Source organism: Neopsephotus bourkii, unplaced genomic scaffold (genome assembly GCF_033783945.1).
Source record: "Neopsephotus bourkii isolate Nb327-2 ecotype Australia unplaced genomic scaffold, CSIRO-AGI_Nbou_v1 NB_716, whole genome shotgun sequence".
In the NCBI taxonomy this organism is placed as follows: domain Eukaryota; kingdom Metazoa; phylum Chordata; class Aves; order Psittaciformes; family Psittacidae; genus Neopsephotus; species Neopsephotus bourkii.
Window position 1 is genome coordinate 790,834 of NW_026901215.1, and position 24,910 is coordinate 815,743.

Here is a 24,910-nt window from a genome sequence, read left to right on the forward strand (position 1 = left end):
ATCCATTGATTCTATTCCTGAAGTCCAAAAAGCCTATCCAGTCAATGCTGAAAGACCAGTAAGGAAAGAAATAAGGCAAGCCACTTCCAAGACAGCCTCTTTGGTAGACGTGCTTTCAGAACATAATGCTGTGCTTGTCAGGAAAAACAAGTTTTAATAAGAAAATCAGGAAATAAAATAATTTTTATTCTCAAAACAACTATCATTCTGAAATTAGACACAAGACAAACAGACTGTGATAAATCATACTTTGTTTTAAAATATTTTAAATCCGTATTCTAGTAAATATACTCTAGTTCAATGTCTACGTTTGCGCACTAATTACAGCATTTATATCGAATCCAAAAGTTAAGGCACAAAACATAGCATTGGGAAAAAATCAGAGGGATTTTTCTCCATGTTATACAAATCAACTCATAGAACTTTGAGTGTCAGGATTAACTAATTTGTTAGAGGTAGACTTCCAAGTAACCTGGGATTTCAAAGTGATGGCTTTGGGAATGCAAGGTGGATCAATTCTACTAGCACATGGCAGCTGATAGAGCACACCAATGAAATTCTGGGAACTTCGTACTTAAAAGTACATAAACAATTTCAAGCAAGTGTCAGAGGAAGCCCTAGACTGAAATTTCCTTTTGCATCTGCATACGTAATGGAACCTTCCACCCTTAGGGAAAGTTAGATGTGATGACATCCGACTAGCGGGTAGAGAACATGGCACATAAAACCCACAGAGAATACTCAGCACACTTCAGACGATTACATTCAAGAGCTACCTACTACAGTAAAACAGGATCTTCAAAACTGGGAACAGTGCAGTTTGAAATGTCAGTGGACACCCTACGAATCCTACGGCACCTGCACAGACAAGTTTAAAAAAATTAACGTACCTGAAAGCAAACTTGGCCATCATTCCGGTCAATGTGATCTCCGGCAGGGACGAGATCACCCGAAGCCTCAGGAGGCGGACGGGCCGGGAGCGTGTCGCAGCAGCTGCCTGAGGACAAGCGGGGATGGCTCTTGCGCGAGTCGGCGGTGAGAGACATCTCATGCGAGTACGAGTGCAGGAAGGCGCGGACGCCGTCGATGCCCACAAACTGCGAGGCCGGGACACCGCGCAAGGCGGCACTGCCCGACGCCGCCAGCAGCTGCGAGCGGTGCCAGTGCCGCAGGCGCAGCGCCAGCAGCAGCAGCAGGAAGGAGAGGAAGAGGCAGGACACGGCCGACACGGCCAGCACCAGCCAGCGCGTAAGGCTGGCGGCCGGCTCGCCCGGCGCCGCCGCCACGCTGCCCAACTCCGAGAGCAGCTCGGCCACGCTCTCGGCCAGCACCACCGTCAGCGTGGCCGTGGCCGACAGTGCCGGCCGCCCGTGGTCCTTCACCACCACCACCAGGCTCTGGCGAGCCGCGTCGCGAGCCAGCGTGAAGCGCGCCGTGCGCACCTCGCCGCTGTGCAGCCCCACGCGGAACAGCCCCGGCTCCGTCGCCTTGGCCAGCTCGTACGACAGCCACGCGTTCTGCCCCGCGTCCGCATCCACCGCCACCACCTTGGCCACCAGCGCTCCGGGTTCCGCCGACCGCGGCGCCAGCTCCACGCCCGACCAGCCCGACACCGCCGCCGAAGGCGCCGCTGCCGGCGGGTACAGCACCTGCGGCGCGTTGTCGTTCTCGTCCACGATCTCCAGCAGCACTGACACGTTGCTGCTCAGCGCCGGCGCGCCACCGTCCTCCGCCCACACCCACAGCCGCACCTCGCGCACCTCCTCGTAGTCGAACGAGCGCAGCGCGTACAGCGCGCCCATCTCTGCCTGCACCGACACGTACGACGAGAGCGGCGCGCCCCGCACCCACCCCTCCGAAAGCCGGTACCGCACGCGCGCGTTCTGCCCCCAGTCCGCGTCCGTTGCCCGCACCGTCAGCAGCAGCGCTCCCGCCGCGTTATTCTCTGCCAGCCGGGCGCTATAGCGCGGCTCGGCGAACACGGGTGCGTTGTCGTTCACGTCCAGCACCCGTAGTGCCAGCACTGTGCTGCTCTGCATCGCCGGCGACCCACCGTCCACCGCCCGCACGGTCACGTTGTACTCGGACACCTTCTCGCGGTCCATTTCCCCCGCCGTTAGCACACTGTAGTAGCTCCCCTGAGAGCTCTGGAGCCGGAACGGGACGCCTCCGTCCAGCGAGAACCGCACGTGGCCGTTCGTCCCCGAGTCCCTGTCCTGCACATGTAGCAGGGCCACCACCGTCCCCGAAGGCGCGTCCTCAGAGATCTCGCACAGCGACGATCGCACCGAAATCTCCGGGGCGTTGTCGTTGACGTCTGTAACAGCGATCACGACTTTCGCTGTATCGAAAAGGCCCCCGCTGTCCCGTGCCTGCACGTCTAGTTCGTAGGAGTCATCTTCCTCGAAGTCCAAGCTGCGCACCAAGGTGAGCTCTCCCGTCTCAGAATCCAGCTGAAACACGTCCGATATCAGCTGCATTTCTTTCAACGAATATTTCAAATGACCGTTAAGCCCTTCATCAGCGTCGATGGCCGTGAGGGTGACGAGGACGGAGCCCACGGGCACATCCTCTGGCACACGCACCCTGTACTCCTCCTGGCTGAAAACGGGCGCGTTGTCGTTGGCGTCCAGCACAACCACGCGGATCCGCGCCGTGCCCGTCCGCGCAGGCTCTCCACCATCGCTCGCCCTCAGCACCAGCTCGTGAAACGCCGCCTCCTCCCGGTCAAGCGCCTTCTCCAGCACCAGCTCGGGACGCTGATCGCCGCCGGGACCCGCCAGCACGGCCAGCGAGAAGTGGTCGTCGCCACTCAGCTCGTAGCGCTGCAGGGAATTCGGGCCCGCGTCAGGGTCGTGAGCCCTGGCCAAGGGAAACCGCGACCCCGGGGCTGTCATCTCACTCATTGTCTCCTCCAGCTCCATTTCCCTGAAGCTGGGCGCGTTGTCGTTAACGTCCGTGATCTCCACTTCAATTTCGTAAAGCTTCATTTCCCCCTCCACTATCACCTCGCAGCTCAGCACACATTTCTCCACTAGCCGGCACAGCTGCTCCCTGTCTATCCTTTCAGCTGTTACCAAATGGCCCGTCTTCCCGTGCAGGGCGAAATACTGCGTCCTACCTTTGGAGACGATTCGGACGCCGCGATCGCGGAGTGCCGGCAGCTCCAGCCCCAGGTCCTTGCCCACGTCGCCCACGAACGAGCCCTTGGGCAGCTCCTCGGGAACCGAGTAGCGCAGGTGCCCCCAAGCCGCGTTCCACGCCGCCACCAGGACGGTGCACAGCAGGGCTTGATCCCTCTGGCTCCAGCGCCCTCCTCTCCCCGCCATTGCGAAGCTCGGCAGCACTCGCTTAACCCTCTCGCGGGGCACCGCTGCCGCTGCGCTCCTCCCGCCGAGCCTTCTTCTGAACAGCTCGGCTCGTACCGCTCCCGCAGCACTTCTTTCCGGTTCGGATCTCGCAGTCCCGCGGCTGGCTCGCCTCTGCTCTGGCGGCAGCCCTCTTGCGTTCGGCCCATCGCGTGTCAACAGCGACACTCGGAGCCGCAGACAGCAATTGCAGCGCAGCGGCAGGGGTAAGCGGCTCTCCACTCCTGCTCAGCCGGCAGAGCTTGCTATTGCCCGTGATAACAGTGTTTACAGACTTACGGACATGCCTGCATTCAGGATAGTCTCTCCAAAAAGTCCTACCCACCGTTTTGCTTAGAATTACTGACTGATAGAATAGAATCATAGAATCACAGAATGGTGTAGGTTTGAAAGGGTATTTAAAGGTCAAATAGTTCCACCCCACTCATGGGCAGGAGCACGTTTTACTAGACCAGGTTGCCCAAAGCCCCATCCAACCTGGCCTTGAATATCTTCAGGCATGGGGCATTTACCACCTTGCTGCGCAACGTTTTCTAGTGTTTCACCACCCACATTGTAAACAGTTTCTTCCTTCTGTCTAGTCCGAATCTACTCTCTTAGTTTAAATCTATTCATCCTTGTCCTATCACAACAGGCCCTACTAAAAAAGTCTGTCCCCATTTCTCTTACAAGCTCTCTTGAATTATTGAAAGTCCACAATAAGGTACCCCCAGTACTGCATGCAATCCTCCAGGTGGGGTCTCACCATGGCGGAGGACAGGGCCAGAATCATCTCCCTTGACCTGCTGGCCATGCTGCTGCTAATTCATCCAAGGATATGGTTGGCTTTCTTGGCTGTGAGAGTGCATCACTGGCTCATGTCCACCTTCTTATCCACTGGTACGCCCAAGTCCTTCTTTGTAGGGCTGCTATCAACCCTTCATCCCTGAACCTGTATTGATCCTGGGGGTTGCCCCATGTCACAGAATAAACTGAGGGTAAACAAAATATATTGTTCAAATTCAATTAAAGCTTCACCCACATTAACTACAGATTCGAGATGTCACATGGATTCATCACTAAACTGCCAATTCTTAAACTTTAGGGCCCAATGATCCAAAATGCACTATCACTCACCTAAAAATGGAGGACTCTCAAGCACAAGGAGTTACATTGGATGGTGTCACCTCATTGGCTCAGGATCCCACCTTCCTTGCCCCTGTGCTTACCACTATGTGGGTGGAACAAGAGGTGATCATAGAGGAAGCTCTCCCAGGATTTCATCAATAAGAGGAAGCTTCCATGGGCTTTTTCCAGGTCTTTGTCAAGGCTTTCATAAGGCCAGGTGTACCTGCCACACTCTGACCCAGGTGCAGGATTTTACAATTGACCTTGTTAAACATCATGACATTCAAGCTTACCAAGCTCCCTCCGAATGGCATCCTGTCCCTCAGGTGTATGAACTACACCATCAGTTCTGGTGTCATCTGCAAATATGCTGAGGGTGCACTTGATCACACTGTCTGTGTTGCTGATGAAGATATTAAACAGTACTGGTCCCCATATGGACCCCGGAGGCACACTGCTCATCACTGATTTCCATCTGGACATTATGCTGTAGAATATCCAGCCAATTCCTCATCCACTAAACAGTCCATTCATCAAATGCGCCTGTCTCCAATTTAGAGAGAGGGTGTTGCGCAGGACTGTGTCAAAGACCTCAGAGGAGTCCAGGTAGATATATTCCCTTTGCTCACTGATGTAGTCAGTGTCATAGAAGGCCATTAGGCTGTCCAGGCAAGGCTCGCTCTTGGTAAAACCATGCTGGTTGTCTCGAATCACTTCCCTGTCCTCCATGTGCCTTAACGCATCTTCTAGGAGGATCTGTTCCATAATCTTCCAAGGTACAGAGATGAGGTTGAGGGTACTAGTTCCCAGGGTCCTCCTTTCAAACCTTTTAAAAAATGGGTGTGATATTTCCATTTTTCTAGTCACCAGGGACTTCACCTACCTGCCATGACTTTTGAAATATCATGGAGTGGCTTGTCAACTACATCAGCCAATTCCCTCAGAACCTTGAGATTCGTCTCATTAAGTCCCATAAACTTACGTATGTTCCAGTTCCTCTGGTGGTCTCAAACCTGATCTTCTCTTACGGTGGCAGGGGAAGGACTTTGCTTCTGCTGTAGAAGCCCTTCACACTATTCTTTGCATCCCTTAAAAAGTTCAGCTTCAGCCATGCCTTGGCCTTCCTGACTCCACCCCTACACAACTGGCAGTGTCCCTAGACTTTCCTCAGGATACCTATCCCAGCTTCTGCTGCCTGTGCATTTCCTTCTTGCCCCTTAGTTTCACTGGCAAATCTTTACTCAGCCATGTCAGTCTCTTGCCTTCCATTCCATGCCTTCCATCCTAGTCTGGAACATCACTCCTCCAACCTCCCTGCTTTGTAGAGGCCTTTGGACATCCAGGTTCCCGGGGAGGGTAGGGGTCAGGTTGCCCCAGTCTGGATATAACTGGGCCCCATCACAGCCAGATTTATGTGTGGGGACTGAGAGGTCTTGCACTCTGCAGAAAGTGTCCTTAAAGATCTGTCAGCTGTATTATGCTCCTTTGACCCTGAGAGTAGCTTTCCAGGCAGTCTAACCCCTCTGTGAAGTGTGTTTTCCTAAAATATAGGGACATGACTTTACTCTTCACCTGACTTATATCCCTCAAGACTGCAAAACAAACCAGTGTGTGACCACTACAACCCAGTCTGTCTCCAAACTTGATGTCTCGTATTAGCTTGCCTGCGCTGGTGACCAACAGGTCCAGAAATGCATCTCCTCTGGTAGGACCATCTCTTACCTGAACTAAGAAGTTGTCCATCCTAAGGGGCACTTCTGATGAGCCCCTCAGGAAAGTTCAGCACTTTGTGCAGGTTCTCCAGTGCAGAAAAGAGCATTTCCCTGTCTCATTCTCAGGTGATAAATTCTTAAGTTACGCAGTGCATCAGACAACCAGACCCTCCACCTGGAACAACCTGAGAAGCTGCAGTTTTACACCAGGAGATGCTGGTTCCTTGTATCTCTGGAATAGCTACACACCAACTCTCTCAAATGTCTTTATAACTCTGTTTGTTATAGTTGTCACCATTGGAGGAGATGAGCAACCATAATTCCATGTCCCTCTAGATGTGGAGAACCCCGAGCAGAGTAGCTAGACAGAAGACTCCAGCCACACACTGCCAGGCAGACCCCACTCAGAAAAAAGAAAGAGTGACCCTGTTTCAGTTCTTCAAGCCTTTTTAGGGCTTTCCTGCAAGATAGAAATTTTTATTAATTGTTTCTCCTGTCTCAGGAAAAGAAATTCCTATGAGGCCTCCTTGCTTGCAGGTAGCTTTCTCACCAGTAGCAAGTGCAAGCTGCCTGCAGGTTCCTCTGTTAACATGAACTGTCTGTGGAACAGGGGATTTATGCCATAGAACACAACACGGGATGGCCTAAGCCTGTGCGTTCCAAGGTCAACTGGACAGTGGATCACTCAGTCCTTGATGTACAATGGTCTTCTGGTCAGTATCCCTACACTAGCCTGTTGTCTGGACCTACCTTTTTATCAGGACCTTGTGAAAGGGAGACTGTAATCCTCTGTATTTCTCAAGAGCAAAGCCTCTTCTTGGTCGCTGTCTTTGCTCACCAAATGCCCACCTCCTGGAGCTCCCCCAAACTCTTACCAAAGGAACAGGGATGCCATCTTTGTGACATCCATCTTCTGAAACTCCTACAACTATAGTCTCACAGTTTATGCTGGAAAGCCTCCCAGTTGCCATCTGCAGCTGGAGCTATCAGAAGAGTTCGGAAGGTCACTCTCGCCATATCCGTTTTGTAGAGGCCTTTGCATACACAAGTCACCCAGGAAGCTCAGGGAGAGGTTGCCCCAATCTAGATACAACTGTGCCCTATCACACAGGTGGTCAGTACTGAAGAGACCTGTAGAGGCCTGACAGCAATTCCCTGCTCCCCAAAACTTTCCTGAAGGTTCTGCTGGCAACATCTCCCAATACAAGAACTGTACCCACTCAACCTTATCTCAGCCAAGGGACAACATGTGAAAAACACTCCTGGCCCTTTAGGATCTGTGACAGAGCTTTCCCAGAAAGAACAGCTCTACAAAGATTGGCTCCACACAAAGAATTTGGGTGTTCTCTTTATTTTGCTTTTACATACAAGCGTCTCCCATGTTACAACAGCACAGCTTATAACTGCAGCACAACACATGAGGGTTTCCAAATATCCTATCATGCTGTTTTCATTTAAACAATCTTTTATTATACATGGGGGTGACAGTTCTTCTTACGAGGAAGAGGCAAGAAAATGTTCAAATACAGTTCACAGATTAGGGAGGGGAAAAAAAAAAAAAAAAAGGAAAACACAGAAAATCCTAGCAGGACAACTTTTCACTCCCATTATGAGCCCTCTAAATTCGGGAACAATACTGACAAAACCAAATCCAATGCCTCTCTTCTGAGTTCATCTTAATTTCACCTTCAGAATTGGCAGCTAAGCCAAAGTTCTTACTGTCTGCAATCCATCCAAGGACAAGGAACATGTTCTCACAACTCTTTATGGTTGCAGTCTATTAGAAGGCAACTCCACTGTGCCAAAAGTCAAGCACACAGGCCAGAAAATCAGCTTGGCCAAATAGGGAACTCCTTGTGGAGCTCCAGAGCAGACAGAAATTATATGATCTCTGGAAGTAAGGTCAGGATATGCAGGAAGCTTGCAGAACTGTGGTTCATATATGCAGGGAGAAGGCATGAAAGGCCAAAACATTATCAGAGTTGAAACTGGCCACTGTTGTGGTGAACAACAGGAATGGCTTTTAAAGTAAGTTCATAGCAAGAGGAGTTAGAAAGAAAACAGGCTGATACTTGAAGATCACACCCTGACTAACAGGGACAAAAAGAGTTGAAGGTGTTCAATGCTTTTCAATTACATTGTTAGTCCCTATGGCTGCCTGGTCACCTGAGTCAGAGGACCACAAGTGTAACACTGAGTGACTCCATTTGTGGACCAACTGTATGGACAAAATTATATGGGACATGATGGGATTCTGCCCAAAGCACTGAAGGAGATGGCACAGGTTACAGCAGGACCCCCCTCAATCACCTACACAAAGTCTCAGGAGTCCAGGGAGGTCCTGGTGGCCGAAAACTAGCCACTGTTCTTCCAGTCTGCAAGAAAGGCATGAGGAAAGACATAGGCAACTACAGACCTGTTGGTCTCACCTCAGCTCCTGTAAAAATCATTAATAAAGTCATACTGGGTACTACTGAAACACATTTAAAGAACAATGGAGTCATCAGACATAGTCAATATGAGTTCCACAACAGAAAGTTCTGCTTATGATAAGGTCACCTGTGAGATGACTGGGTTTGTGGTGAACTGGGTAAAGAACTGGCTAGAGGCCAGGGCTTGAAAGGCTGCAGTAAATGGGGCTAAATCTGTCTGGTGACAGGCACCAGCAGTGTTCCTCATGGTTCAATTCTAGGGCTTTTCAATGTACTTATCAGTGATTTAGATGCAGGAGTTGAATGGATGATTAGCAACTGTTTTAATGATACTAAACTGGGAGGTGCAGTTGACTCTCTTGAGGGTCAAGATGCCATGCAGAGGTATCTGGATAGATTGAGACATTGGGGGAATTGTTGATGGCAGAAAATCTAACAAGTTTGTATAAAAAAACCCTCTGCCCCAGGTATAAATACATATCAGACAAGGAGAAGCCCAAAAGAGGTGATTATCTGAGCCATGATAGGGAACAGTTCGAAGCCATGCCAGTTAAGGTTTAGACTACACATTTAGGAAGCATTTATTTCCTGACAGGGTTGTCAAACATTGGAACAGGCTTCCTAGAGAGGTGGTTGATGCCCCAACCCTCTCAGTGTTTACCAGTCATTTATAAAATGTCCATAATAACATATGTTAACTTGGTCAAACCTGGTCAGTCAGTTAGACTAGATGATTAGTTTACAACTCAAATACTACTACTCTGTTCTGTTCTGTTACATTACATTCTAACCCAACACTCTTTGTGGTGCTGTATTTCAGAGGCAATCCCAAGGAGAGTAAGTTCCCTTTACAGGCCAAAGGAAGATCTCATGCATTTTGCTGCTCCCCCTAAAGATCAGACAGCTACACTTAAGAGATAAAAATATCCTTCTTGCCTGCTGAAATGGAATTGTGCACATCACCACATTTAGATATGAGCAACTCTACTTCATTGGGCAGCACTGATGCAGCATACAGAGACACAAAAAAGCTGTATGGAAAGAAAGAGTAAAAGACCCCACCCATCTCAGGGATGCACAAAAAGGACTCAGAAAAGAAAAAGGCCTTTGTTCATAACACACTGTCACATGGTACTCACAATTTCCTTGCTTTCCTGATGTAGGAAAAGGGCTACATGCATTTCAGTAAGGATGTGATTTGCCTGCCCATCCATGCCATTGTGTTACAGTAATCCCTCTTGTCTCTGTTGTTCTTGTCAGCAATAGTGCCAAGAAATTTTCTGGGGTTTCTGTAAATTACCCCACTCTTAAAGCATTTCAGAAATTGTTCTAACACAGCTGAAACATGCCTTCCTCAGTAAAGAAGCATTAGGTTCTTTTGTTTGGTTGTTTTTTCGTAGGAGGAGTCAGCCTTTCTTCAGACTTTGACTTGCTGAGAAAACACTGATGCCAACTGGAAATGCAGATTTTGTCAGGAGGAACCACTGCCACATGTTCTAGTCTGGATTCCTTCTTATCAAAAGGCATAAAGCCTCTGGCTGTGCCAATACTGTGCTATTTAAAGGAAAGACTATTGAACTGCTCTGCAGAGAGCACCCCATGGCTGTCTGGTACCATGTTCTCCATAGTGAGAGGACCACACGAGAAATCACGCTCATTGTTGGTAACCCCACCTGTGGCACACTGTTGTGGAGGAAGGCTGGGGAGGATGGGCTTCAGGAACTTGAACTCGCTGTTACCTGAGCCCGTCGTGAGGCTGATCTCATAGCAATAGCCATGGGGCAGGGTCCCTGCAGAAGCCGCATCAGCTAGGCTGCTTTGCAAGTTGCTGGCACCGTAAAGCACATGCCCATCCTTCAGCTCCTTTCTCTTGCATGCCTTGTGAGTGATGAAGGCTGCTGTGGACACAAGGAAGAGGAGTGAGACAAAAACCAAGGAAATTATTAAATAGATTGTCAGGGAGCTGCCCTCATCCTCTGTGGCCAAGTTGCTGTGTGTCAGGCGCATGTCCGAGAAGTCACTGAGCAGGAGTGCATTCATTGCTGCAGTGGCTGACAGTGGTGGCTGCCCATTGTCTCGCACTAGCACGACAAGTTTCTGCTTCACAGCATCTCTCTCTGTCACCGATCTCAACAGTTGCACCTCTCCACTTTGGGCACCCACCATAAACAGTCCAGGATCAGTGGCCCTTAGCAGGTGGTAGGAGAGCCATGAGTTCTGCCCTGAGTCAGCATCAACAGCCACCACCTTAGTGATGAGGTAGCCTGCCTCAGCCGAAACAGGAACCAGCTCATTGGATGGAGAGCTGCTGTCCTGTGAGGGGTACAGCACCACTGGTGCATTGTCATTCTCATCCACCACAGAAATGAGGATGGTGATGTTAGCACTGAGAGGTGGTGACCCTGCATCAGAGGCACTCACCATGACCTCAATCTGCCTCACCTGCTCATAGTCCAGGGGCCGCAGCACAAACACATCCCCATTCTCAGAGTTCACAGAAATGCAGGAGCAGGGAGGCTGCTCTGTACGGTGGGCTGGGACCAGAGAATAGGTCACCTTGGCATTAGACCCCATGTCGGCATCTACAGCACTGACGGTCCCAACAAGCACTGTGGGAACATTGTTCTCACGTACATACATGGTGTACGATGTCTGGTTGAACACAGGTGCGTTGTCATTCACATCGGAGATGTCCACTGTGAAGGTCTGGGTGGTTGTGAGAGGAGGTGATCCCGCGTCTGCTGCTGTGACTGTCAGGATGTACCGTGCCCTCTCCTCCCTGTCCAGTGCACTGACGGTCACCAACTCAAAATAATTCTTGTAGGCTGGCCGCAGGGAGAATGACAGTTGTTCCTCAAGGGCACAAGAGATCTGCCCATTGGCACCAGCATCCCGGTCTTTGACAGTAAAGAGGGCGATGACTGTCCCAGGCAATGCATTCTCAGGGATTGGGCTGCTGAAGGAACTGACCACCAGCTGCGGTGCATTGTCATTCACATCTACCACTTCCACCAACACTTTGCAGATTGCAGAGAGGCCCCCACCATCTGTAGCTCGAACTTTGAGTTCATGTCTTGCTGCTGCCTCGAAGTCCAGAGGCTTTGTGAGTTTAATTTCACCACTCCTGGGGTCAATCTTGAATGCTGAGTGGCTCTGGCCTCCTGCTTGGCTGATCTGATAGGAGATGTCCCCATTAACTCCTGCATCCCGATCACTTGCCACTACTCTGAGAACCACAGAGCTCTCCGGGGCATTTTCCAAAATCTGCGCAATATATCGGTCTTGCATGAAGACGGGAGCATTGTCATTTACATCTAGAATGACAATGTGGATTTGGGTGGTCCCACTCCTAGGTGGAGAGCCCCCATCTATGGCAATGAGATTGAAATCCATCTCTGCCTGCTCCTCCCTGTCGAGTGGCTTTTCCAAAACAAGTTCAATATATTGGTCACTGTCACTTCGACTTCTCAAGTCAACACCAAAGTACTTGCTCTCAGGAGCAATGCTGTAAGCCTGGATGCTGTTGCTGCCAACATCCAGGTCCTGAGCTCCCTCCAAAGGGAAACGAGAGCCAGGGTCGCTCCTTTCCAGTATCTTAAGAATGACCCGTTCCTCGGGGAAAACGGGTGCGTGGTCATTGATGTCCTCCACGGCCACCTCCACCCGAAAGAACTGCACGGGGTTTGCCAGCAGGAGCTCGAAGGGCAGCGTGCAGGTAGCGGACTGGCCGCACAGCTCCTCGCGGTCCAGCCTCTCGGCCACGACGAGGCGGCCGGTAGCCGGGTCTAAGTGAAAGTGCTGCCGGCCGTCCTCCGAGAGCAGGCGGGCGCGGCGAGCCGAGAGCTGCGCCGTGGCCAGCCCCGCGTCTTCCGCAACGTTGGCTACCACGGAGCCGCTCTCGCTCTCCTCGGCTACGGAGTAGCGGATGGGCTCGGGACGAGCGTGCGGCAGTGAGAGGAAAGCACAGAGACAGAGCACTTGCCTTGTGGTCGCCATGGCGGGGCGGCGGACAGCCTCCGTGTCGGTGATCGCCCGCGCAGTCCTGCAAGGGTAAACGGTGCGGCGAGCGTGTGCCGTCCTTCTCTCCGAGTCTGATAGCTCTTGGAGCGCTGTAGCTGTGTCCCAGCAGCGGATGACGCGGAGCACCGTTCTCTACCGCTTGCTGCTGTTCGCAGCTGCTGCTCGCCTGGTTTGGGTTTGGCTCGGCTCTGCTCGACCCGCGGTGGGCTCGGCAGATTAAAGCTGGGCTCAGCCTTCTCCCATCCCTCAACTGCTGTGCATAGCCTAGGCCGGCAGCACCACCCTGCGGCCCGAGGCAGGACTGCGCCCTCCGCGTCAGCCCGCTTCCCGCGTTGCCGTCTCGCCCCGACACTCGGACCTGTGCGCACACGCACGGCTGCCGGGCTCTTGCCCGCGCTGGGGCCCCTCGGCAGAACACAAACACACCGCGCCAAGGACGGCAGAGCGGGGCAAGGAGGGCCGAGAGCCCCGCGGGGCCGCTGCCGCATCTGTAAGGCCCGGGTAGAGCCGGCAGCGGCCCCGCGGCTTTCCCCGCTGCCAGCGAGGTCCCGGAGGCGAGCCGTTTACAAGTGGCTGCGGCAAAGACAAGGCCGGACACGGAGAAGACAGCGCTGGCGAGAGGCGGCGTAGAAGCCCTTCAGATGGATTATGCCGAGGGTGGCGGTGGTTGCAGAAGCACGGGGCGTGCTGTGTCCCAGGATAGCCTCTTTGACCACTCCTGCCCATTGCACCGCTTCCTAAAGGGCGTCTTCGAGAAGCTCTAGGGAAAGCTCAGGAGTGCATGCAGTCCTTCCAGTGCAGAAAGTTGGCTTTTCCCATCTCATTGAGTAAAACTGTGATAAACTATAGTTACGCACTGCTTCCAACACCTAGACCCTACAGCTGGAATGACCTGAGAAACAGCAGTTTTACACCAGGAGGTGCTGGTTTCTTGTGATCTCAGGAGAGACACACAGAGTCCTTCAGATGTCTTTCACAGCTCCATTTATTACAGCTGTCACTATTGGAGGAGATTAGCATCCTTAATCCTATGTCCGTTTCGATGTGGATAACCCTGAGCAAAGTAGGTTCACACAAGACTCAAGCCACTCACTTCATGCCAGGCAGACCCTACTCAGGGAAAAGAGAAAGTAACCTCGTGACAGCCCTTCAGCCAGTTTAGAGCTTTCCTGACAGAGGGCAGTTTCTGTTAATTTCCACTGCCCCAGGAGAAGTTGTTCCTATGTGGACTTACTGCTCACAGGTGGCTTTCTCACCAGTAGCAGGTGGGAGTTACCTGCAGGTTCCTTGCTTACAAAGAGCTGAATTTCTCCTTTTGGCAAAGGATTTGTGCAACACAACTCAGACAAGTGCCTGAAAGGAGCTTGTAGTGAAGTGGCTGGATCTGTCCTCTTGCAAGAAAGAAGAGACAGAATGTGAGGAAATGGCCTCAGTTTGTGCCAGGAAGGTCACATTAGATTGGACATGTTAGGAGATTTCTTCACCAAAAGGGTTTTCAAGCATTGGCAAAGGCTGCCCAGACAACTGGTTGAGTCACCACCCCTAGATATGACATTTTGGAACATGGCTTTGTGCTGCCCGTAGCAGTGTAAAGATAACTGTTGGACTCAATGGCCTCTAAAATATTTTCCAATGCAAATGTTTCTATGATTCTACTCAGGCTCACTGGACAGTAGAGCCTTTACTCAGCACTTACCTTTTTATCAGGGCCTTACAGAAGGGATGACTGTAGTCCTCTGCATTTCATAGAATCCTAGAATGGTTTGGCTTGGAAGGGACATTCAAAGGTCCTTCAAAAGGTCCAACCCCCTGTCATGGTCAGGGATACACTCCACTAGACTACCTTGCTCAAAGCCCCATCCAACCTGGAAATAGGTGGTACACCAAACCACTTCTCTGGGAAACATGATCCAGTGCCTCACCAGCCTCATAGGGAAGAACTTCTTCCTAATCTGTTTTAATTTTAAAGCCATTTCTACCTGTCCTATTACTACACAAGCTTGTACTCCCCCTTTAGGAAGGCTGATTTGAAGCCGCCTCCTCTTTTCCAGGCTGAACAATCCCAGTTCTCTCAGAGTTTCCTCATAGGAGCACTGCTTCAGCAACCTGATCATCTTCACGGTCCTCGTCTGGACTCAATCCAACAGGTCCACATCCTTTATATGCTGGTAGCCTCTGGAAGACACATTGCCAGGTCACATTTAGCTTTGCATCAACCAGCAGCTTGTCTCTTGGTTATTGAGCATTAACCACAAATCTTTGAGTGTAATCATCCTTCCAAGTCCATATCCACCAAGTTGTCCATCCACCATATAAATGCTTCTCCAGTTTAGGAAGAAGGATGTAATTTGGGACAGTGCCAAGTCTTCATGCAAGTCCAGGTAGGTGACATCATTCTCTCTTCCATTATCCATCAGTCCCATAACTCCACTGAAGAAAGCCACCAAATTGTTCAGGGGCATTAGTTCAATGGCAACTGCAATCACATCCTAATATTCCATTACCCTTTGCCCCCTTTCTGGGGGCATCTGCTCAATGATCTTTCTTGGCATCAAGGTGAGACTGATCGGCCTGTAGTTCCCTGCCTCTTCCTTTATCTCTTTGTTAAAATTTGGGTTATGTTTACTGTTTTCCAGCCAGTGGGAACTTCACTCAACTGCCAAGAATTCTGAAACATGATGGTTCGCGGCTTGGCCACGTGCATCTCTTCAGGTCCCATGAATTTCTACATCTTCACATTCCTTTAGATGGTCTCAAACCTGATCTTCTATAGCAGGTCATCCATCATCATCAGAGTCTATGACTTGCCCTTAGCGACTTGGGCATTGATTCTGGAGCACTTGCCAATGAAGACTGAGGCATTTCTGGAGAGAAGCCTCTCCCTGGTCGCTGGTTTTGCTCACCAAATGCCCACCTCATGGAGCACCCCCAAACACTTCCAAAGGAACATGGATACCATCTTTGTGACATCCATCTTCTGAAACTTGTACACCTTTAGTGTCACAAACACTCCATTCTGAAAAGCCTCACAGTTCCATCTGCAGCTGGAGCTGTCACAAGGGCTGGGAAAGCCACTCTTCCAACATCCATGTTTTGGAGAGGCCTTTTCATATCCAGAGCCTCTGGGACTGTAGGAGTCAGCTTGCCCCAATCTGGATATAACTCTGCCCCGTCACAGCCAGGTAGTCACTACTGAGGAGACCCATAGAGGCTGGCCAGCAACTCCCACTACTTTTCTGAAGGCTCTGCTGACAACATCTCCCAGTTCAAGAAAGGTACCCACTCAACCTTACCTCAGCCAAGGGACAACATATAAACAACATTCCTGGCCCTTTGGAAACTGAGACTGACCTTTTGCAGAAAGGGCAGCCCTACAAAGAAGACTGACTCCACACAAAGCATTTGGGTGTTGTCTTTATTTGCTTTTACACACAAGGGTATCCCAAGTTCAAATAGCACAATTTATAACTGCAGCACAACACAGCGTGAGGGTTTTCCAAGATGCCATGCCACACTGCATGCATTCAAACAGTCTGCTCAAATACAGTTTGCAGAGTGGAAGAAGAAAAGACAAAAAGAAGAATGCAAATGCTCTAAGAGAAAAAAAACATATCAGGACATCTTTCCACTCCCATCAAGAAACCTCCAAATTCTGAAACAATTCTGAATTTGAATGACAGGGCCAAACACAATGTCCCTTTTCTGATTTAATCTCAATTCTACCTTTATAAAAAGCCCCTTGAAGCAACTTGAGCTTCTGTACAAACCACCCCAGGACAAGGAACATCTCACAACTCCATATACTTATAACGAGACAATTCCACTGTGCCAAAAGTCAAATGCGGGGCAGAAAACCAGCATGGCTGAGCAGGGAACTCCTTGTGGAGCTCCACAGGAAAAAGAAATTAAATGATCTCTGGAAGCAAGGTCAGTCTTTGCAAGAAGCTTGCAGAACTGTGGTTCATATATGCACGGAGAAGGCATGAAAGACCAAAACATGATCAGAGTTGAAACTGACCACTGTGTGGTGAACAACAGGAATGGCTTTTAAAGTAAGTTCATAGCAAGAGAATTTTGAAAGAAAACATTAGAATGGTACTTGTGGAAAATGGTCACTCCCTGAGTAACAGGGACGAAGAAAAGAAGCCATTCAGTGCTTTTCTTGCCTCACTTCTTAAATTAGACTCCAGGGATGCCCAATCCCCTGAGACAGAGGAAAGTCTCCTAAGCTTCCTGGCTTGAAGGTAATGTTCTTCCAGTCTGCAAGAAGGGTATGAGGAAAGACGTAGGCAAATACAGACCTGTTGGTCTCACCTCAGCTGCTGGACAAAATACAGAGATCACTCTGAGTACTAAGGCCACCTGCCTCCTTGATGAAGAGAAAGTGGTGGATGTAGTTTTCTGGATTTCAGTGTAAATTGGACAAGGAGAGGCCAGAGGGCAGCCCTTCAGAAAGGGAGCTGCTGTGGGTGCTGGTGTGCAGTAGGCTCAGTAGGAGCCAGCAGTGTGCCCTGGCAGCCAAGAGGGCAAACTGCATCCTGTTGGCATCAAACACTGCACAAAACTGAAGCAGCATGTAAGGGCCAGCTTCCTAAGGAGGGGGAGTAGAGTGCGAGACACTGAGCTTTTCTCCCTCATATCCAGTGATACCTCATATGGGAATTTTTAAAGCAATGCCAGGGGATGTTTAGGCATCATATCAGGAAGCATTTCTTTCCTGAAAGGGCGGTCAAACACTGGAACAGGCTTCCTAGAGAGGTAGTCAATGTCCCAAGCCCATGTTTAACAGGCATTTGTAAAATGCCATTAAAATCATAGCTTAACTTTGGTCAGCCCTGAAAGGATCAAGCAGTCAGACCAGATGATCACTGTAGGTCCCTTCAGATTAAATACTTCTATCCTAGTCTAGTCTGGCTAGTAAGATTTTATTCCAACACCATTTGTGCTGCTGTATTTTCCAGATCACCTAAACATCCATTATGGGCCTAGGGAAGACCTTGTGTATTTTTCTGCTCTCCCCTAGAGGCAATGAGACTGTTGTACTCAGAGTCAAAATATATTTCTTCCTGCTTCACTGGACTCTCAATGGCAGGATTGGAGCAACTGCCTGTTTCAATGGGAAGCCCTTGTGCAGCATAGGCAGATGCATAACTGTATGGACAGACACCGTCCAGAAGGAAAAACACACACAGCCCCCCATCTCAGACAGAGACATCCAGAACTCAGAGAAGAAAGAGCCCCATGGTCAAATCACATTGTCACAGTACCCAGAATGTCCTTCATATCCTGACCCATGAGGAGGGCTACAAGCATTTCATTTCAGGAAGGTTGTAGTTTGTCTCTCTGACTGCGCCATTGTGTTACAACATAGAGGAATTGGTCCATGGTCTTGCCTGCCAGTAAGGGAGCTAAGAACTTAGCTGGGTCCAGGAAATAAAACCACTCTCAAAGCATTTCAGAAATGGCTGTAACAGAGCTGAAAAATGCCATTTCCTGAATAAGGGAGCACTAGTCTCTTTTGTTAAGTTTTGTTAGGGTTTTTGTTTCTTTGTTTGGGTTTTTTCTGGGGGGGGGAGGAAGGAGTAAATATTTTTTCTGACTTTGTGGGAAATTACTAATGCCAACTGCAGATTAACTCTGGAGGCACCAACGCCACACACCCTGGTAGGGAAGCATTTCGTGATTGGCTGTGCAAACACCATGTTACTTAAGGGAGAGACTATTGAACTGTTCTGCAGAACGCATCCCATGGTTGTCTGGTGCGATGTCCTCCATAGTGAGAGGACCACATGGGAAATCTTGCTCGTTGTTGGTAACCCCACCTGTGGCATGAAGCTGTGGTGGCAGGCTGGGGAGGATGGGCTTCAGGAACTTGAACTCGCTGTTACCTGAGCCCGTCGTGAGGCTGATCTCATAGCAAAAGCCATGGGGCAGGGTCCCTGCAGCAGCCGCATCAGCCAGGTTGCTTTGCAAGTTGTTGGCACCGTAAAGCACATGCCCATCCTTCAGCTCCTTTCTCTTGCACACCTTGTGAGTGATGAAGGCTGCTGTGGACACAAGGAAGAGGAGTGAGACAAAAACCAAGGAAATTATTAAATAGGTTGTCAGGGAGATGCCCTCATCCTCTGTGGCCAAGTTGCTGTGTGTCAGGCGCATGTCCGAGAAGTCACTGAGCAAGAGTGCACTAATTGCTGCAGTGGCTGACAGTGGCGGTCGACCATTGTCTCGCACCAGTATGATGAGCTTCTGCTTCACAGCATCTCTCTCTGTCACCGATCTCCTCAGTCGCACTTCCCCACTTTGGGCAGCCACCACAAACAGCCCAGGATCAGCAGCCCTCAGCAAGTGATAGGAAAGCCATGAGTTCTGACCTGAGTCAGCATCAACAGCCACCACCTTAGTGATGAGGTAGCCTGCCTCAGCCGAAACAGGAACCAGCTCACTGGATGGAGAGCTGCTGTCCTGTGAGGGGTACAGCACCACTGGTGCATTGTCATTCTCATCCACCACAGAAATGAGGATGGTGATGTTGGCACTGAGAGGTGGTGACCCTGCATCAGAGGCGCTCACCGTGACCTCAATCTGCCTCACCTGCTCATAGTCCAGGGGCCGCAGCACAAACACATCCCCATTCTCAGAGTTCACAGAAATGCAGGAGCAGGGAGGCTGCTCTGTAGGGTGGGCTGGGACCAGAGAATAGGTCACCTTGGCATTAGACCCCATGTCAGCATCTACAGCACTGACAGTCCCAACAAGCACTGTGGGAACATTGTTCTCACGTACATACATGGTGTACGATGTCTGGTTGAACACAGGGGCATTGTCATTCACGTCAGAGATGTCCACTGTGAAGGTCTGGGTGGTTGTGAGAGGAGGTGATCCCGCGTCTGCTGCTGTGACAGTCAGGATGTACCGTGCCTTCTCCTCCCTGTCCAGTGCACTGACAGTCACAAGCTCAAAGTAATTCTTGTAGGCTGGCCGCAGGGAGAATGACAGCTGGTCCTCAAGGGCACAAGATATCTTCCCGTTGGAACCAGAATCCTGGTCTTTGACAGTAAAGAGGGCGATGACTGTCCCAGGCAATGAGTCCTCAGGGATTGGGCTGCTGAAGGAATTGACCATCACCTCTGGTGCATTGTCATTCACATCCACCACTTCCACCAACACTCTGCAGATTGTGGAGAGGCCCCCACCATCGGTGGCCCGCACACTGAGCTCATGATTCTTTGCTGTCTCAAAGTCCAGAGGCTTTGTGAGTTTAATTTCACCACTCCTGGAGTCAATCTTGAATGCTGAGTGGCTCTGGCCTCCTGCTTGGCTGATCTGATAGGAGATGTCCCCATTAACTCCTGCATCCCGATCACTTGCCACTACTCTGAGAATGAAAGAACCCTCTGGGGCATTTTCCAAAACCTGCCCAACATAAAGCTCCTGCGAGAAGGATGGAGCATTGTCATTTACATCTAGAATGACAATGTGGATTTGGGTGGTCCCACTCCTAGGTGGAGAGCCCCCATCTATGGCAATGAGACTGAAATCCATCTCTGCCTGCTCCTCCCTGTCGAGTGGCTTTTCAAGGACCAATTCCACATACTTCTTGCCCTTAACTTGACTCCCCAAATCAACACCAAAGTACTTGTTCTCAGGTACGATGCTGTAAGCCTGGATGCTGTTGCTGCCAACATCCAGGTCCTGAGCTCCCTCCAAAGGGAAACGAGAGCCAGGGTCGCTCCTTTCCACTATCTTAAGAATGACCCGTTCCTCGGGGAAAACGGGCGCGTGGTCATTGATGTCCTCCACGGCCACCTCCACCCGAAAGAACTGCACGGGGTTTGCCAGCAGGAGCTCGAAGGGCAGCGTGCAGGTAGCGGACTGGCCGCACAGCTCCTCGCGGTCCAGCCTCTCGGCCACGACGAGGCGGCCGGTAGCCGGGTCTAAGCGAAAGTGCTGCCGGCCGTCCTCCGAGAGCAGGCGGGCGCGGCGAGCCGAGAGCTGCGCCGGGGCCAGCCCCGCGTCCTCCGCTACGTTGGCTACCACGGAGCCGCTCTCGCCCTCCTCGATTACGGAGTAGCGGATGGGCTCGGCGCGAGCGTGCGGCAGTGAGAGGAAAGCACAGAGACAGAGCACTTGCCTTGAGGTCGCCATGGCGGGGCGGCGGACAGCCTCCGTGTCGGGGATCGCCCTCTCAGTCCTCCGCGGCAAGCGGCGCCCGGCAGCAGCGTTGCGGGCGTGCGTCCTTCCTCTGTCCGAGTGCGGCTGGCGACCCGGAGCGCGGCCGCCGTGTCCCGTCAGCGAATGGCGCGGGGAACCGCTCTCCGACAGCTGCCCACCTCTGCCCAGCTCTGCTGCGTTCGGCTCGTCTGCATCGGGCTGGGCAGAGCCAGTGTGGGCTCCGCCGGCTCCTCTCCCAAAGCCTCAGCGCATCGCCTTGGCCGGCAGCACCACCCTGCGGCCCGAAATGGGACTGCGCCCGTTGCCGCCCGCTGCCGGCGCTGTCGGCTTGCCCGGCCACACGGACCCGTGCGCACATAGGCGGCTGTCGGACGCTCATCCGCATTGGGACCCCGCGGCAGGATGCTTGCACATCGCGCAGGGGACAGCAGAGCGCGTCAGGAGAGCCGAGAGCCCTGCGGCGCTGCAGCTCATCACCAGCAGCTGCCCTGCGGGTTCCTCCGCTATCCAGAATCCGCTCCTGCGAGGTCCCGGCGGAGACCGGTGCACAGCCGGGCCGCTCCAAGGCTGAATCCGGACACGCGGGAACAGGGCAGAGTTAGCGCAAGGCGAGGGAGAAGCCGTCCAGTGGGATGATGCCAAGGGTGGCGGTGCTTGCAAAGGCAAGGGAAGTGCCTGCGCCCAGGATAACCTGCTCACCACAATGCTTCCTAAAGAGTCTTCGAAGAGCCCGCAGGAATGCCCCGCAGTATTTGCAGGTTCTCAAGTCCTGGAGAGGCCTCCTCTCACTGGGTAGAAACTGTGATACATCCTGTAGTTGTGCACTGCATCCCTGTCCCATCCAGCTGGAATGACCCGAGAACCAGTCGGTTTATGTACTGCTTTTTCCTTTTGATCTCCGGAGGAGAGACACTCCTGCCTTCTCAAATGGCTTTCACAACTCCGTTTCTTACAGGTGTTCTATTGGAGGAGATTAGCATCCATAATCCTATGTCTATTTGGATGTGGAGAACCCTGAGCAGCGTAGCTTCAGGCAGGACTCCAGTCAGGCACTGACAGACCCCACTTAGGGAGAAGAGAGAGTACTCCCTTGCAGTCCTCCAAGCCAGTTCAGAGCTTTCCTGTCAGAGAGCAGCTTCTATTCTTTTCCACTGTCCCAGGTAAAGAAGTTCTATGTGGACTTACTGCTCACAGGTGGCTTTCTCACCAGTAGCAAGTGGGTGTTCACTATAGGTTCCTTACTTAAAATGAGCTGAATTTCTCCTTCTGCCAAAGGATTTGTGCAATACAACACAGCACAGGATAGCCGAGGCTTATGCCTGAAAGGAAATTGTAGCTAGATTGCGGTTGGTCTCTTCTTGTAAGAAGTACAGAACGGGAGAGAATGGTCTGTTTGTGCCAGGAAGGTCTAGACTGGATGTTAGGAGACATTTCTTCACTAAATGGGTTGTCAAGTGTTCACAAATGCTTCCCAGGGAAGTGGTTGAGTCATCATTCCAGGACATGGCACTTTGGGGCATGGTTTTGTGGTGTCTTTAGCAGTGTTAAATAATCATTGGACTTGATTGTTTCAGGGATCTTTACCAAATCAAATTGTTCTGTTTCACTCAGGGTGATTGAATAGTGTAGTCATGCAGAAAGCATGGCTGTAGTCCTCCGCATGTCACAGAATCACAGAATCCTTGAATGGTTTGGTTTGGAAGGGTCTTTAAAGATCATTTAGTTCCAACCTGCCCTGCAATGGGCAGGGGCACATTCCACTAGAAAAGTTCCACAAAGCCCCATCTAACCTGACCATACATGGAACATCCATCACTTCTCTGGGTAACCTGTTCCAATGCCTTACCAATCCTACAAGGAAGAACTTCTCCATAATATCTAATGTATATCTACCCAATGTCATTTTAAAGCCATATCCACTTTTTCTATCACTACATGAACTTGTACATGCCCTTTAGGAAGGCTGCTCTAAAGCCTACTTAAGCCTTCTGTTGTCCAGGCTGGACAACTCCAGCTGTCTCAGGGTTTCCTCGTAAGAGCATTGCTCCATCCATCTAATAATCTTTGTGGCCCTTGTCTGGACTCAATCTAACTCACTCCAACAGACCCACATCCTTCTCATCTTGGAAGCACACATTGCTGGGTCAAGTTTAGCTTTGCATCAGCCAACACAACTTGTCTCTTGAACATTGAGCCATTAACCATAAATCTTTGAGTGCAATTATCCTTCCAATTCCATATCCATATCCATTCCAAGTAGATCCATCATATAAATACTTCTCCAATTTAAGGAGAAGGGAGTAATGCGGGACAGAGTCAAGTCTTTGCCCAAGTCCAAGTAGATGACAGCATTCGGTCTTCCCTTACAAACCAATCCATTACCCCATTGTGGAAAGCCATCAAATTGTTCAGGGATGTTAGTGAGGCCATGTCAGCAGGCACCAATCACATCCTTACATTTCATGAGCCTTTGCATGCATTCCAGGGAGATCTGGTCCATGATCTTGTTGGGCAATGAGGTGAGACTGACTGGCTTGTAGCTTTCTGGCAATTTTTCCCTTTGTAAATATCAGGGTTATGTTTCCCATTTTTCTGTCATTGGGATCCTCTCTTGACTGACATGACTTCTGAAACATGATGGATAGTATATTGACTACTGCATCTCTTCAATTCCCATGTATTTCTGCACCTTTATGTTCCTTTAGTTGGTCTCAAACCTGATCTTCTCTACAGTGGGTTGTCATCATTCTCCCAGTCCATTACATGCCCTGCGTGGCTTGGTCATTGATGCTAGAGCACTTGCCAGTGAAGGCTGAGATGTTTCTGGAGAGAAGCCTCTCCCTGGTCACTGTTTTTGCTCACCAGATGTCCACATCATGGAGTTCCCACAAACATCATAAACACTTCCAAAAGAACAGGGGTGCCATCTTTGTGACATCCATCTTCTGAAACTCCTACACTTTCAGGAAAGCCTCAGTTGCCATCTGCAGAAGTCAGGAGAGTAGGGCAGGTCACTCTCCCCACCTCCCTGCTTTGCAGACATTAAAGCAGACCCAGGGTCTCTGGGAAGGAGGAAGCCTGGTATTCTTGATCTGCATATAACTTTTCTCGTCACAGCAAGACAGTTAGTACCAAGGAGACCTATAGAGGCCTGCCAGCAATTCCCTGCTCCTTGCAACTTTCTTGAAGGCTCTGCTGGCAGCATCTCCCAACTCAAGAACTGTACCCACTCAACCTTAATTCGGCCAAGGGGCACCATAGAAAAAACACTTCTGGCCCTTTGGAAACTGTGACAGAGCTTTCACAGGAAGGACAGCTCTACAAATGTGACTGGATACACACAAAGCATTAAAGTGTTCTTTTTATTCTGCTTTTACACACAAGGGTCACCCATGTTACAACAGCTCAGCTTATAACTGCAGCACAACACAGCATGAGGGTTTCCCAATATCCTGTGTCATGCTGCTTTCTTTTAAACAATCTTTCCTTAATTACATGTGGGAGTGACATTCCTCCTTAAGAGGAAGAGGCAAGATAATCTTCAAATGTAGTCACAGAGCAGAGGGAGAAAAGACATAAAGAACAACTCAAATGCTCTAAGAGAAAAACACAGAAAATCATAGCATAACAGCTTTCCACTCCCATCAAGAAAGCTCTGAATCCAGGAACAACAACAACAATACCAAACTCAGAGTTCATTTTCAGATTTGATCTTGATGCTACCTTCAGAAAAAGTTCCTTAAAGCAACTTGTGGAGTTTTCTTACAATCTTCCTTAAGGAACATGTTCTCATAACTCTGTATGGTTACAGTCTACTAGGAGGCAATTCCACTGTGCCAAAAGTCAAGCACGTGGAGCAGAAAATCAGCTTGGCCAAACAGGGAAATCCTTCTGGAGTTCCAAAGGAAAAAGAAATTGTTCTGCTGCTCTCCCTTAGAGACTATGAGATTTTTTCTATTAAAAAACACAAAATATCTTTCTTAATGCTGGGCTGGAATTGCAATGGCTGGATGGGAGCATCTGCCTACTTTGATGTGTAGCCCTTGTGCAGCATAAGCAGACACAACAGCTGTACGGACAGACACAGTGACCAGAAGGA

The 24,910-nt window shown here is 50.5% G+C and overlaps 3 protein-coding genes and 1 long non-coding RNA gene across 4 annotated transcripts; all 4 read right to left on the reverse strand.

Annotated features, from left to right (window-relative positions):
- Positions 1–668: 668 nt before the first annotated feature.
- LOC133212536 (protocadherin gamma-A3-like) lies at positions 669–3,329 on the reverse strand. The gene is made up of 2 exons (XM_061354099.1): positions 891–3,329; positions 669–698 (listed from the first exon to the last, which is right to left on the reverse strand). Exons 1-2 carry the CDS (start codon positions 3,327–3,329, stop codon positions 669–671), a joined length of 2,469 nt encoding a protein of 822 aa, XP_061210083.1.
- A 6,691-nt stretch (positions 3,330–10,020) lies between these two features.
- On the reverse strand, positions 10,021–12,657 carry LOC133212484 (protocadherin beta-4-like). Its single transcript, XM_061353980.1, has one exon. The coding sequence runs from the start codon at positions 12,613–12,615 to the stop codon at positions 10,174–10,176; it is 2,442 nt and encodes an 813-aa protein (XP_061209964.1). The 5' UTR covers positions 12,616–12,657; the 3' UTR covers positions 10,021–10,173.
- A 3,378-nt stretch (positions 12,658–16,035) lies between these two features.
- On the reverse strand, positions 16,036–24,724 carry LOC133212486 (uncharacterized). The gene is made up of 2 exons (XR_009725499.1): positions 24,535–24,724; positions 16,036–16,362 (listed from the first exon to the last, which is right to left on the reverse strand). It is a non-coding gene; the product is annotated as an uncharacterized LOC133212486 (long non-coding RNA).
- Positions 18,330–21,047, reverse strand: LOC133212482 (protocadherin beta-15-like). The gene has a single exon (XM_061353977.1). The coding sequence runs from the start codon at positions 20,782–20,784 to the stop codon at positions 18,343–18,345; it is 2,442 nt and encodes an 813-aa protein (XP_061209961.1). The 5' UTR covers positions 20,785–21,047; the 3' UTR covers positions 18,330–18,342.
- Positions 24,725–24,910: the final 186 nt, after the last annotated feature.

Bases quoted from the DNA above. Each gene is read 5' to 3' on its own strand.
- LOC133212536 (XM_061354099.1), bottom strand. From the start codon at position 3,329: ATGGCGGGGAGAGGAGGGCGCTGGAGCCAGAGGGATCAAGCCCTGCTG. The intron at 699-890 runs GTACGTTAATTT...TCTACCCGCTAG, and splicing joins ATGGCCAAGTTTGCTTTCAG to TCGGATGTCATCACATCTAA.
- LOC133212484 (XM_061353980.1), bottom strand. From the start codon at position 12,615: ATGGCGACCACAAGGCAAGTGCTCTGTCTCTGTGCTTTCCTCTCACTG.
- LOC133212482 (XM_061353977.1), bottom strand. From the start codon at position 20,784: ATGGCGACCTCAAGGCAAGTGCTCTGTCTCTGTGCTTTCCTCTCACTG.